General features: G+C 48.7%; 1 protein-coding gene and 2 long non-coding RNA genes across 6 annotated transcripts; 1 reads left to right on the forward strand and 2 right to left on the reverse strand.

The window, feature by feature from the left end:
- The first annotated feature begins 4 nt into the window (after positions 1 to 4).
- Positions 5 to 11,981, forward strand: NYAP1 (neuronal tyrosine phosphorylated phosphoinositide-3-kinase adaptor 1). Of its 4 annotated transcripts, none has more exons than XM_020979080.2 (7): positions 5 to 24; positions 2,542 to 2,693; positions 5,170 to 5,516; positions 6,155 to 7,669; positions 8,637 to 8,867; positions 9,247 to 9,356; positions 10,503 to 11,981. In XM_020979080.2, the coding sequence occupies exons 2-7, from the start codon at positions 2,626 to 2,628 to the stop codon at positions 10,752 to 10,754; spliced, it is 2,523 nt and encodes an 840-aa protein (XP_020834739.1). In that variant the 5' UTR covers positions 5 to 24; positions 2,542 to 2,625; the 3' UTR covers positions 10,755 to 11,981. The 4 variants fall into 4 exon arrangements, with proteins under 4 accessions (XP_020834739.1, XP_020834737.1, XP_020834743.1 ...); XM_020979078.2 differs by lacking the exon at positions 5 to 24 and adding an exon at positions 31 to 686; XM_020979082.2 differs by lacking the exon at positions 5 to 24 and having other exon boundaries at positions 721 to 2,693; positions 8,640 to 8,867.
- LOC144457643 (uncharacterized) lies at positions 5,838 to 8,646 on the reverse strand. The gene is made up of 2 exons (XR_013487109.1): positions 7,992 to 8,646; positions 5,838 to 6,499 (listed from the first exon to the last, which is right to left on the reverse strand). It is a non-coding gene; the product is annotated as an uncharacterized LOC144457643 (long non-coding RNA).
- A 1,079-nt stretch (positions 11,982 to 13,060) lies between the features above and the next one.
- LOC144457642 (uncharacterized) lies at positions 13,061 to 14,067 on the reverse strand. Its single transcript, XR_013487108.1, has 2 exons — positions 13,689 to 14,067; positions 13,061 to 13,491 (listed from the first exon to the last, which is right to left on the reverse strand). It is a non-coding gene; the product is annotated as an uncharacterized LOC144457642 (long non-coding RNA).
- Between the last annotated feature and the right edge of the window lie 233 nt (positions 14,068 to 14,300).

Below are 14,300 nucleotides of genomic sequence, written 5' to 3' on the forward strand. Positions count from 1 at the left end.
CAAGTGGGGCCAGAGATCCCCTAAGTAAGCTTCTATCCTCCCTGCTAATGCCAACACACTCCGGTTTCTGGCAGCTCCCGGGGCTGGATTGTGCTGTGAAATAGACAAGGAGTGAAGAGGAATGGGCGGGTGGCTGCGGAGCCTCGCGCGGCCACAAGGGGGCCCCCTCGGGCAAGGCGCACTGGGGCGCCCGAGCCGCAGCAGAAGGTGGTCGCGGTTTAGGACCAGAAACTAAGGTTCCCGGGTCGGCGGAGGAGCAGGGTCAAGGCTGAGCCCATGGAGTAGAGGTGGCAGTGCACCAGCCCCCGGCGGCGGCGGCGGCAGCGGCTGCAGCTGCGGGGCTCCCACCCTCTCGCAGTCCGAGGGCTCCCCTCCTCACCGTCTTCTCTGCATCTTTCATCCTTTTCCCTTTTATTCTCGGCCAGTGCCTCCATGCCTCAGTCTCCCCGGGCGCCGTGGGTGTCTTTAGCTCTCTAGCTCTCTCCCTGCTTCCCTGACCCGCGTGGAGGGGTGGGTTTGAGGGCCAGGGGCGGGTCTGGGGGGCGGACCTGGAGGCGGGGCTGTCTCTGCGGCAGGCCCGAGCTCCGCTCCCCCCTGATCTCTCTGTCTCTCTCTCCCTTCCTCCCTCCTCCTCCTCCTGCTCCGGGCTCCGCCCGGCATGGGGGGGCCGGCGCCTGGCAGGCCAGGTACGGGGGAAATGGGGAAACTGGGGGGACTTGGTTGGGAAGGAGGGTGTTGGATGGAGGAAGGGGAGCTGAGAGGTGCAAGGGATCCGGGCAAGGGGAGAGGTGGAGGAGGACACGGGAACCGCGGGGCTAGGGAGATGAGACAGGCCAAGTCCAGAGGATCCGGGGAGATGTAGGGATGCAGGGGGAAGAGGCCCCAGGGTGAGCAAGGAGAATGGAGATGGTGAGGGATGTGGGTGTTTGGGAGAATGGGGAAAGTGTTAGGCTAGATGAAGGTGGGCACTGGCTGGGAGGTATCTGGAGCCAGGGACTAAACCTGAAGACTCCCTCCCCCCCCCCACCTCGACCCCCACCCCTTCCCAGTGATGCTTCGGGGGTGAGCCAACACTTGGAACTGATAGAGAAGGGCTTGTCCGCATCCACACGTCTAAGAGGTTGGAAGGAGATTGGAGCCAGGGCTTGGGGAGTCAGGGGACTTGATGCCAAGGAGGTGATACAGGGAACAGACAAGGAGACGGAGCAGGGCCAAGCCCTAGCCTAAACGCTGGAAGGAAGGGGAATGTGTGTGTGTGTATGTGTGTGTGTGTGTGTGTGTGTGTGTGTGTGTGTGTGTGTGTGTGTGTGTGTTTGGGGGTGGGGGTGGGGGCGGTCCATTAGTCAGGTGCTGGACTACAATCTTGGTTTAAGAAGAGTGATTGTTCCCTGACTCAGTCCCCCTTCCCTCCTCCCAGATGCTAGGAACTTGACTGAGCCTCTACCACCCCTCACAAAAAAAAAAATGGTTGTAAACCTACACCAATAAGGCACTGAGCATTAACTCTTCCGTTTCAGCCTGTCTAATTCTGGGTATCTGATTAATGTGGATGTCTGTGTGTTTGTGTGTGTCTGTAGTCTGTGGGTGTGTCTGTGGGTGTTTATGTCTGTGGGTGCATCTGTCTCTAGATCTGTTTACCTGTGTATCTGTCCATGTATCCATGTTCATCAGTGTGTCAGGCTCTGTAGTGTATTCTATATTATCTAGGCCTGTGTTATATGTTTATATTGTATTGTGTTTATATTATATTGTGTTTATGTTGTATATATAAGTCTGTATAGAATATGCCTGTATTTTGTCAGTATGTGTTTCTGCACACTTGGGGATCTGAGGTATTTCTCAGTATCTATCTGTATGCCTCTGTTAATCTGTTTTTGTTTTTCTGTCTGTCTTTTCTTTTTGTGGGCCAAGTCATGTCTTCTATCCTTTTTATTCCTGGCATTTTCTCATGTATTTTTTTAAATTTCTTTTTCATCTTAGCTATGACCCTTAAGTATCTTAACCTCTGTTTGCCTCAACTTCCTCATGTATAAAATGGGGGTAGTAATAGCACTTACCTCACAGGGATGTCGTGAGGATAAAATGAGATTAAAAAATGTAATTCACTTGCCGTCCTTTAAGTGCTATATAATGTAAGCTAGTATTATTATATATGTAAAGTGATTTGCACATCTTAAAATACCATATGTCAGTTATTATTGCATTAACTTACTCTCATCTTTTTTGATGGGTTCAGATAGAACTGGAACAAGGACAAGTTGCTATCCTGTTATTATTCTTATATATCTCATGTTCTGTGGACTATTATCCAGATTGATAAAGTGACTGCTTTTTGAAATTGAATAAGAATATTGGGATATAAATTCATCTTCCTAGGCTCAATGAAAGCATCTTCCAAGAGCAGACAGGAGGGTGACAGAGATGACATGTTAGTCCTATTCCCACATGGTTTAAATTTCTTCTGTTAGGTCCCTATTACTACTACTACTCCTACAACCACCCCCACCACTACTACTACTATTATTTTTTTCCCCAACCAAGTTGATCCAGGACCCAGGGAGGGGGCCCCCCCAGGCCTGGTGGTGCTGAGCAGAGCCCCACATCTTCTCCTTCTTGCCCTACGACATGAACCTGCTCTACCGAAAAACCAAGCTGGAGTGGAGACAGCACAAGGAGGAGGAGGCCAAAAGGAGGTAAGACCATAAAACATTCTAATTCTCTCTCCTCCTTAACTCATTTCCTTTTCTTACTTAGTGTCAACTTGGTTGTTGTTAACTCCCCTCTACCTCACTTTTCTCTCTCATTTAATTATGAACAATAACTGTTTTAAAGGCCTGTATAAAGAGGATCACATAATAAGCATAATCCCAGCTCTCTGTGTGTTTATATTCTAAGCTTTTTCTCTGGTCCTCAGTATCCTATTTTTCTGTCTAAAGTACTCCTTCATCCTTTACCTCTGTGATTTAATTTTCCCTTACCCCAAATGTAAGACTGTTTCTTTTGTTCACCCCTTCGTCTACCATCCCCAGATACCATTCCCTACTAACCCCCTTCTACTATCCCTAAATACCATCCCCTACTAACCCCCTTCTACCATCCCCAAATACCATCCCCAAATACCATCCCCTGCTAACCCCCTTCTACCATCCCCAAATACCATCCCCTATTAACCCCCTTCTACCATCCCCAAATACCATCCCCAAATACTATCCCCTGCTAACCCCCTTCTACCATCCCCAAATACCATCCCCTATTAACCCCCTTCTACCGTCCCCAAATACCTTTCGCATAAATTCCTTTCTCTTTTCCCACCCCCACCCTACTTCCCTTTGCCCTTTCTGTTCTTTGTCACCTGACCTCAGATAGTACAAGTCCAACAATGAAGGTGCTGGCACAAACAGCTCTCTTATCTCACAGGGTCCTGAGAGGGGGTCATATGAAAGAGGGAGTCTTTTGGTTCCCTCCTTTCCCACCTTCTTGATCTGGGAAAAGTTGAGGGAAGAGGTACAAGGTAGAAGAAATGGAAGATGAGAGGACATAGTTGCATCAAGGCCAGTGAAATCTAACTTAGAAGCATAGATTTATTTAAAAATTTGTAAATTCAATTTTATTTTCTGTTCTGAATTCTCTCCCTCCCACCCCCTTCTCCCCTGCCCCGAGAAAGCAAGACAAATAAAACCATTGCAAACATGTATAGTCGAGCAAAACAAATTCTCACATTAGCCATGTCCAAAGAAAGAAAAAAAAATATGCCTCGATCTGCACTCTGAGTCCATGGCCTCTCTTATTTGAAGATGAGTGGAATGTTTCATTATGAGTTGGCTCATAGATATAGAGCTGTAAGGATCCTAAAACCCATGCAGTCCAATTCCCTTCTTTGATAAATGGGGAGACTAAAGACTAGAGAGGTTAAGATATTTGTCCAAGTTCACACAGGTATTAAATAAGAGACAAGATTTTGTTTTTTAGAGGCAAAATTTCTTGAAAGACTATGTTAGGTCCCTTCAGACTGCACTAAGATCTGTTCTCATCCTATTCTGGGCCTCCCACTGTAGGTTTCTTGCTCTCTCTCTCTCTCTCTCTCTCTCTCTCTCTCTCTCTCTCTCTCCTTCCCCCATTCTCCTCACCAGAGCTTTCATTCCTCATCTCCCCACCCCTTGACTCCCTTCACTTTCCCCCTCGTGGCTACACTGTCTGGAGAAGCCTGAGTCAGATCTACCTCCCCATTACCCCTCCTTTCCCTCCTTACTGTGGGATTTAATTAATGTTGTTAATTAGATTAATCAGAGCTATCACTGCAGAGATCTCCCCTTAATGAAGGGTTAGTAGACAGGGCCCTAATCAGAGATCCCACCCCACAACAGCCCTCCGGTTTCCACACACACCCCCTACAGTCCCCCCCCTCCCCTCCCCCCATTCTTTCACACAGAAGCACAGAGCTGTGAATGAGAGTGAAGGGTGGGGGATAAATTGTGGAATCAGGAAAGGGAGTAAGGCAAAAGAATGACAGAAAGAGGAAGGAAAGGCGAACTAGAGGAAGGAAAATCATAAGGGATGGGGGCAAGGAAGGCAGGCTAAAGATGGCTGAAGTAGATGGGAAACAGTGGAAAAGTAAGCCATCAGGAATGTGTGCATGTTTCAAGCATGAAGTGAGGCCAGGGGACAGATATGAAACCTTAGGGGCTGAGCCTGCATCTGTGTGTGTCACTCATGCTTTTCTCTACGAGGAATGCGCTTGACATCAGATTTTTTGCAGTTCTCCAAATATGCAGGAAGCATTTCATGCAGATGCTGTTTGAAATATGGGGGCCCAAGCAGACCTAGGGGATGATTGTCCTTGTACCTTGTACCCCTCAAACCCTCATCCCTTTATCCTATTCTTTTGTCTTCCTTTTTAATCCTCAAGACAGAGGCCTTGAAGCCTCTCCTTCTGACCTTTAGCGCTTTGTGCTTTATTTTTAGTGTCCTTTTCCATGGATCTCTGTATTAATCCTCATTCCTCACCTTCTGCCTGCAGCACACCCACACCCACACCATATCATAACACACCAGGAGGTGAAGAGGTAGCTTTAGGGGAAGCCCCGCCTGACCTGATGACTGCCTTTGCCCCTCTCATTTTTCTCTGCTTCTCTCCTGCCTTCTCTTTCTTTTACCCATCCCTTCCCTCAGTGCAAGTAAGGAAGTGGGACCCGCAGTTCCTTCAGGGCCCGGGCCCGGGGTTCGTGCGCGAGACGTCTCTTCACTTCGACGCTCTCTCAGGATGGGCTTCATGACCATGCCTGCTTCCCAGGAGCATGCCCCTCACCCTTGCCGTAGTGCCATGGCTCCCCGCTCCCTCTCCTGCCATTCGGTGGGAAGCATGGAGAGTAGTGGGGGTACTGCTGGTGGGGAAGGGAGCAGTGCAGTTGGGGGAGATGTTGGAGCCCGGAGGCCACCTGTGAAACCCCGGAGACACCCCAGCACCAAACTCAGCATGGCTGCAAGTGGGGCTGAAGCACCTCCCAGCAAGAAAGCAGGTAAGACCCTCTTTCCACTCATGATACTCCCTTCTTAATCCAGCAGGGATTTCTGGCAGGAAAAAAAAAAGGGTCCATTTTGGATTTGGGAGGATCTGTTTTGGCACCAGGGGAAAGTAGAAGGTTTCATTTTTAAAATGAACAAGAGACTCCGTTCTCGGTGGTTGTAGGGTCTTAGATTATAGGAACCTCAGAGGCTATCTGGTACAATGTCCTGACTTTACAGATGAGGAAACTGAGGTCCAGGGTACTTAAGTCACTTGCCCAAAGTCATACAAACAATAAGTATTAGAGGTTGGATTTGAATGTATATCCTCTGACTCCAAGGACATAGCTCTTTTTATTGAGTGGATATGAGCTATTTCTATGGACAGGAGAATCTATCCTAGAAGTCAATTTTAAGGGTTGGGGGATGAATTGTGGGAGTGGATCTAAAACTGCAGGCTTTCTGGTGTTCATAAACAAGATACAAGTTTGACTGACAGAAAACTGATTGACTAGAGCTTTGGGTTAGGGGAGACGGGAGGGAGAGAAAGGGGCAATATGCCCTTGAAAGGAGATGCCTTCAGAATGTCTTAATGATTCTTCTATGCCAGTCTTATTTCAGCCTCTGCCTTTTCTTTCTGGGACTTCCTCAGGTTCTCAGAAGCCAGCTCCTGAAGGCCGTGAGTCTAGCCGGAAAATCCCTCCTCAGAAGCCAAAGCGCAGTCCCAACACCCAGCTGTCCGTCTCCTTTGATGAGTCCTGCTCAATGGCTCCCACTTCTCGGGTTGGGGCCCTGCCCCTGCAGCGATATAGCCGAGGGGGGAGGGGGGTAGGTGAACATGATTTGAGCTCACAGGATGAAGAACCTGTCTACATCGAAATGGTGGGAGACGTCTTCCAGGGTAGCGGAGGGAGTGGTGGAAGAAGTAGTGGAGGCCCGGCGGGTACCTCTGTTGGAGGAGGGGGAACAGGCCCCCCAGCTGGCCCAGACTCGGACTCTGAGGAGAGTGAGGCCATATACGAAGAAATGAAATACCCACTCCCTGAAGAAGTAGCAGAAGGCAGGGCCAATGGAGTGCCCCCACCAGCTACTGTCTCTCCTTTGCATCACCCTCATTCTCATCACTCGCACCGACGTCCAGCCTCTGCCCTCCAGAGCAGGCAGAATGGGGCTCCTACTAAGACTTCCCCTTGCGAAATCCCACCACCTTTTCCCAACCTTCTCCAGCACCGCCCCCCACTTCTTGCCTTTCCCCAAACCAAGCCTGCTACCCGGACCCCTGGGGACGGGGTCTCTAGGTTGCCAGTCCTCTGTCACACCAAGGAGCCGGCTGTCACGGTCCCAGCTCTCCAAGTGCCTGGACGGGATCAAGAGACACCCCCACCTCCGCCTCCTGCTGCCAATTTGCTGCTACTAGGGCCCTCCGGTCGGGCACGGAGCCATTCAACACCACTGCCCCCTCAGGGCTCTGGTCAGCCTCGAGGGGAGAAGGAGAGGGAGATTCCCAATTCCCATAGTATGATCTGTACCAAGGCAGCAGGAGCACCAGCATCTTCCGTTGCCCCAGCCATGTTGCTCCCAGGACCCCCCAAGGACAAAGCTGTGTCTTATACCATGGTATACTCAGCAGTCAAGGTGACCACGCACTCTGTCCTACCAACTGGCCCATCTCTGGGGGGTGGGGAGCCGAAGACAGAGAAGGAAATCTCAGTCCTTCATGGGATGCTCTGTGCTAGTTCCAGGCCAGTACCTCCTGGGAAAGCTGCCCCCACCACTGGGCCTGGAGTACTTCACCACCGGAGCTGCCTGGCTTCTCCTCACAACCTTCCTGACCCTACAGCCAGCCCCCTTTGCCCCCTTTGGACTTATCCAGCCACAGCTGGGTTCAAGAGACCCCCAGCCTATGAGAGCCTAAAGGCAGGGGGTTTGCTATCCAAGGGCTGTGGGGTTGGGGCTCCCGCCCCCATGGTCAAGATCCAGCTGCAGGACCAGGGTACCAGTGGGGGTGCATTTGCTAGCATCTCCTGTGCCCATGTCATTGCCAGTTCAGGGACACCAGAGGAGGAAGAGCAGGAGGAGGAGGAGGAGGTGGGAACGACATTTGGGGCGGGCTGGGCCCTGCAAAGAAAAGTCCTGTACAGAGGGAGGAAAGCAAAAGACTTGGAGAGTGAGTTGGGAGGCGGGGAGGAGGGAGGGAAGGGAGGTTCCCAGGTTGGGAGGTGGATATAGAGGGGTTGAGTTTGAGGAGGGTCAGTTGGAAGCTACTCTCCACTCCCTCTGAATTCAAGAGGGAAATACCCAGAGTGGAACAGCTATCCCAAGCATCAGAGCATTGAACTAAGGACAGAGAAGGTCACTGGATCAGAGAGGAGGGGATGGGGGTCGAGGGAGCCAGGAGAACCAAAGGGAGAATTTAGAGCTAGAGTGAGCTTAATGTTGTCATTTTGGGGCAACCTCCCCCCCCCTCCAACCCCAGACACTCCACTTGCCTTCTGGGAGATGTAAGGGGGAAGGGACCCTGTGTGTGCGCGTGGATTCTGAGCCAAACACAGCTGCCTCCCAGCTGTTACCATGACAACCTGCCCAGACAGGAGGGAGAGGAGAGGTAGGCCCCTGCTGTTACCTAGCAACCCAATCCTCCACCAGGCCTACTTCTGGGAACTTGGATTCAAGCTTGCTCCTGCACCCCCTGACCTAGGATTTACCCACCCCTTCCTGTGCTCATAGTACCCCCAGTCCTTAGTCCTTTGACCCAGAGAGCTTATCTGAGAGGGGCAAAAGACGACACAGAGGAGGTTGAGAAATAGGATATTTAGCTTAATGTGGGTGGGGAAGTTAAGGACGCTGGGGGTTGGAAGGAAGGCATCCTGTTTCCTTCCCAGAGGGTCCTGGGAGGCCTTTCTGACACATGAAGAGGCGGGCTTAAAAACTGCAAATAAAAGGAACAATTCTTGTGTGATTCTGAATAAAAGAAGAGATGTGGAAAGGGAAGGAAAGGGAAAAGAGAAATAATTCCTGCTTTTCCTTTCCCAGACGTAACCCTTCCCTTCACACTCCCACTCTATCCTGGGCTTTATCTCCATGGGCCCCGGGATATGTGTGCAGGGGAGCTGATATCTCCTAATTTCCCCCAGCAGAGGCTGTGGAAGGTGTCCGGGCCTGGAATGGTAGTAGAGAAGTTCCAGGCAAGGCGGAGAAGGAGGAGAAGGGACTCCTCCCATCAGGCATCCCTGTGCGAAGCCAAGGGGCAGAGGGCCTGCTGGCCAGGGCCCATCACAGCGGGGACCAGGCTGGAGGAGGAGGAGGAAGCCGAACAGGACTAACCATGCCCTGCCAAACTTTCCCTGCCTGCCACCGCAATGGAGGTGAGATTCCCTTACTTTTTTCCCAGTCACACATGTACCCTCCACCCTCTAAAACAGCTGCTTACTCACTGACTGGGGGAGGGGCTCGCCCTGGCAAGGCGGGGGGGGGGGGGGGGGGGCCGCAGGGGAGGGGATTAGAGGCAGAACCATCCAGCTCAATGGAATGGCACTAATGATTATTTCTGGAAACATAGTTGCCCACATTTGCAAGCCTTTCATTTTTATTCTGTGCCTCACCCCCCAGTTTCCATCCCCCACACCCTTGATGATCCAGAGAGCAGTATGGGGGAAAAGAATGGGAAGATAGAAAGGGCTAAAGGATAAAAGGATGCCCTAGAGGAGTCTATTTCCTCCCTTATTTCTCTTTCTCCTCCCAAAGACTTCACTGGAGGTTACCGCCTAGGGCGCTCAGCCTCTACCTCTGGAGTTCGACATGCTGCTGCCCATACCCCACGACCCTGCAGCCAGCCCAGGGAAATCCTCAGCCAGGTGAGGACACGGTTTGGTGGTCTTTTTATTTAGGGGGGAAAAAATATGGGTACAGGCAACTGGGTGTGAAGGCTAGAGATATAGAAAGGGCAGTGGGTGGAGTAGTGAACCTGGAGTCAGGAAGACCTGAATTCAAATTCAGCCTCCGACACCTAGCTGCTGTGTGATCTTGGGCAAGTCACTTAACCCTGTTTGCCTAAGTTCCTCATCTGTAAAATGAGCTGGAGCAGGAACTAGCAAACCAGTGCAGTATCTTTGCCAAGAAAACCCCAAATGGGGTCAGGAAGAGTCAACACAACTGAAATAACTGAACAACAATGCTCGAGTCCAGGGCATGGCTGGCAGAGTTGAGCAGTCTTGTCGGAATAGAAAACAGGAGCCGCGGTGGCAGGTGTTGAAGGCAGATAGGAGGGTATGGCTGGGGAGAGGATTTAGAGACAGGGAAAAAAGTAAGAATACAAGGCTTTAGAGAAGAAGAGGAACATAATCCAGGAGCTCAGAGCTGTCAGGGACCTTAATGATCATCTAATTCAACCCCTCACTTTGTAAATGAGGAAACTGAGAGCCAAGGAGGGGAAGCTAGTGGCCCAAAGTAAGACCGCAAATAGAAGTAGGAGAGCAGCCTTAATATCTGAACTAGAATCCTTGCAGCCAGTTCTGGATTCTACAGTTTCAGAATGGATCCGACCATAGTCCTAGAAAAACATGCATCCATTTTGTTTCTAGTTCTTTGTCACTATAAAAAGTGCTGCTATAAATTCTTTAGTGTATCTGGGACCTTTCTTTATCATTGGCTTCTTTGGGGTCTCTGGGTCAAAGACATTTTAGTCCCTCTCAGCATAATTCCAAATTGCAGTAATAACAGCTTTTCTAAAGGATTGGAAAGGAGTTGTAAATTTGCTATATACACCTCAGCTTCCTCATTTGTGAAATATGGTCGTTGATCTGTATGATCTCTGAGGCCCAGGGTGTGTGTATGTGGACATGTGTTTGGGTGGAGATTAAAGAAAAGAGTTGAAAAAACAGGTATCTTTTTTTTTTGGTGCCAGCAATTCTGTGATCCTTGACAAGCCCTTTTTGTTTTTTCCTCCCCCCTGCCCCCCCCAACCCATACTTGGTGATGGGGGTGGGGGTGGGGTGCCACAGACCCATCCTGCACTGCTGCTGCCTCTTCCCCCACAGCCAGCCCCAGAGAGGGATGGCAAGTTGCTGGAGGTGATCGAGAGAAAACGCTGCGTCTGCAAGGAGATTAAGGCGAGGCACCGGCCGGACCGGGGGCTCTGCAAGCAGGAGAGCATGCCCATCCTTCCCAGTTGGAGACGGGGGCCAGAACCCCGAAAAACTGGCACCCCTCCATGCCGCCGGCAGCAAACAGTCTTGTGGGATACAGCTATCTGAAAGGGGCAGGATTGGGGGGCAGATCCAGAGGAGGACCAAGGGGTAAACCAATGCCCAGCCTCCCCCTAGGATACCACCATTTAAAGGAGGCCAAGTGGTCATCTCCCTTTAGGATCCTGCCTTGGGAGAGAGAAGCTTGGTCTCCCCTGAAAGAGAGAGTCAGTAAGAACTGAAAGACAGTAAGAACAATTCAACCTCCCCCTCAACCACCAAGACCCTGGAGGCTAGGTGGAATGGAAGAGGGTTAGGGAGTGGCAGCTCCCTCCAACAATGCCCACCTTCTGCCCCTTTGCTGGACTTTGGGGAAGGAAGGCAATACTGGGGCTGGAAGTGGGGGCCTTTAGCTGTTCCCCTCTTGTCAGAGCTATGGATTCCTCACCCAACAAGGTTAGATGGTTAAAACTGGGAGGGAGGGAAAGGGCTGGTAAAGAAAGAGGGAGGTGGGGCATATAAGTTCCAGAGGGGAAGAGAAAGGAACTACTTTATAGAGAAGTGGGGAAAGGGAGGGGGGGCTATTTATTTTATTTATTTATTTTTTAATCTAGAGGGGGAAATTTACACCCTTCCTGTCCCTCTGTTGAGAAGGGGATGGGGAAATGAGGTACTAAGGGAATCAAAGATGCTTTCTTTCTCCCAAGTCCCTAAATATCTCACCACTCAAATCTCTCCCATAGCTGTGAGTATTTCTGGCTTGAGGTAGAGTCAGGAATAGGGGGTGGGAGACAGGCTAGGAAAATGTGAAATTTGGTATTGAAAGTGGCCTGCTCTGAAATCTCCAAGGTTAAGGGCTGGGACCAGGGAGGGAAGAATGGTGGGAATGGAGGGAAATTGTAAGGGGGGTGGGGGTGGGGGTGGTATTTATTTAAATTATAAAGAGAAAACAAGAACTACCAGGAGCTTTTTTAAAATTATTATTCATTTTGTTCCAGAATAATATATTAAAAGAATAATGATCCTAGAACTGGCCTCATATATTTAATGGCACCCTTAGTCTACATCTTAGACTGTTTCTGTTGCTCTCCATCTTTGCCTTTAACTGGTACAGGGATGAACCTATGGAAAGTCAAAAGGAAAGATGGAGCTTGGGAGAGAGGAGACTTGGGACCCCACTGAGATCTGAGCCAAGACAATCAATGAAGTAGATAGAATGCCTCCTACTCAAAAGTAATTTAATTCATCGAACATTTATTTATTAAATGTCTACAGTGTGCTAAACACGGTTCCTCATCCCATGGCTCTTTATAACTTAATAGAATAAGGCACATGCTTTCTTTTTTTTTTTAAATCAGAACTGTGATTTCATCATTGTAAGGTAAGGAGCTCTATTAAGGAATTTCCTTTTCCAAAGCAAATGTCACTGTGACTTGTAGTTTTAGAGTTGGCCCAGGGGTACTAACAAGTTAAATAACTTGTCCAGGGTCATAAAGCCAGTATGTGGCAGAGGGTGTGAACCCAGGTCTTCCCAGCTTGGAGGCCTGCTCTCTACTATATCATGCTACTTCTAAGACTCCTATATAGATGACTAAAAGTATACAATTGTAAGAGTCAAAGATCACAGACTGAGTTGAAGAGAACTCAAAGCTCATCTAGTCCAAGGCTGAACTGAACATGATCTTCTCTTACAGTCTCCCCAGTAAGTAGTACGTGATAATGTCCAGCATAGATAGAGGGGCACAGAAAAAAAAATATAAGGTGTAGTCCCTGCTCTAAAGAAGTTTATATAAGACATGGTCTCCACCCTCAATGGGGAGGGAGAACAAATGCATAAAAATGGTGTAGGAGTTTCAAGGACAAGGAACTTGGTGAAGCAGGAAGGGAAAACTTTTTTAAAATGTAGGTGTTAAAGGATGTGAAAAGGCAGAGGGAAGAGGCAGTGTAGACCAGCAGCTTAGGGAAGGTCGACTGGATGTATAAGATGTTTCCTTTAATCAAATCTTCAGTTTTATGCCATTTACTGGGGGAAGGAGAGACTAAGTGGGAAACTGGAGAGACTACCAGGGAACCAACCATAGCATAGAGGCATTTCTAAGGAAGGAGATCAGGGCACTGGGGCAGGAGCGAGCTTGTCATCTTTGGAAGGCAGCAGGAAGATCAGCCTGACCTGAGTGGGGATATTGGGCAGCAATAAGAAATAAAGTTGGATTGCTCTGAAGGAAAAAAATAGATAGGATTTGCTAAATGATGAGGCATACAGGAAAGGAATGAATAAAGAATCACTCCAAGGTGTTGGTGCTGAAAGGCTGGGACAATGGTTATGTCATTGACACACAGGGAGAGTGAAAGGGAGGCAAGTTGGAGGAGGAATATTCAATTTAACAATTTATTAAGTACCTTGAGACCATGTTATTAGGTGGATCAATTGAAGGAATTGGAGATGTTTAGCTTGGAGTAGAGAAGACTGGGAGTGGGGTGAGGAAAGGGAGACATGATATCTGTGTGTTCAACGACTTGAAGCCTTGTCATTCTGAAGAAGGATTAGATGGCCTACAGTGTGCTAAGAAGGAAGAACCAGAACAGGTAGAGGTTACAAAGAGGCTTTGGCTTACAATTTAGGAAAAGCTTCCTGATAATTAGAGCTGTCCAAAAGTGTAATGGGCTTCTCTGGAAGTCTTCAAGCAGAGGCTGGATAACCATTTGAGTATGTCATTACTGGGGGTCCTTTCAGGAATGGATCCAGCTTGATAGCTACTGAGGTTCCTTCTGATTCTAAAATTCTGTGATTCTTTATGGTTCTGTGCTAGGCATTACAAATACAAAGATAAAATAAGGCACAATCAGTGACATATTAGAATGGAAATAACACTGTACTTGGAGTCAGAAAAATAATTGGATAAGAATTCCGGCCCTGGCACTGGTATGATCCAGGGCAAATTACTTAACCCTTCCCAGCCTCAGTTTGCTAATCTGTAAAATAGGGATAATAATACTACTTACCTCCCAAGATTTTTGAAGAAAATTCTTTGTCAATCTTAAAACAACTTCAAAAGAGCTGTGGTTTTATTGGTGTAGACACTTCCTCCGTGGCAGATCCCCAACCTTTATACCTTATTAAAAAAGTTTTCATGGGCTGACTTTAGTTTCAGATAGGTTGAGCTTCAAGTGCCAGCAAGACCTTCATACGGAAATTCCATCTGGAAGATAGATATGAAGGAATAGAACCTGGAGGAGAGAACAGGTGGTTTAGAAGTTGTCAGCCTAGGAGAGAGTTAAAACTGTGAGAATTCAGGAGCTCTCTGAATGAGAGGGTCAGAGTCTGAGTCTTGGAAAGCACCTCAGTTAAGGAACAAGAGGAAGAAGGCAAACCACAAAAAGAAACAGGAAGAGATTCAAAGAGGACCAGGCAGGGTATTTTTTGCAGGAAGGGACTTAGCTACTTCAGTGGATCACAAATATCCCCTCTAATTTTGCGGATTGTGACTGGTAGGAATAATATCCTAGACTTCTGGCCAAGGAAACAGCCCGGCTACCAAAAAACCTATTCTACAAAAACAAACAAAACAACAACAACGAACAAACCCACCTCACAAAAAACAACAACACAAAATA

This window comes from Phascolarctos cinereus, unplaced genomic scaffold, assembly GCF_003287225.1.
Source record: "Phascolarctos cinereus isolate Bilbo 61053 unplaced genomic scaffold, phaCin_HiC Scaffold_5;HRSCAF=322, whole genome shotgun sequence".
Lineage (NCBI taxonomy): Eukaryota > Metazoa > Chordata > Mammalia > Diprotodontia > Phascolarctidae > Phascolarctos > Phascolarctos cinereus.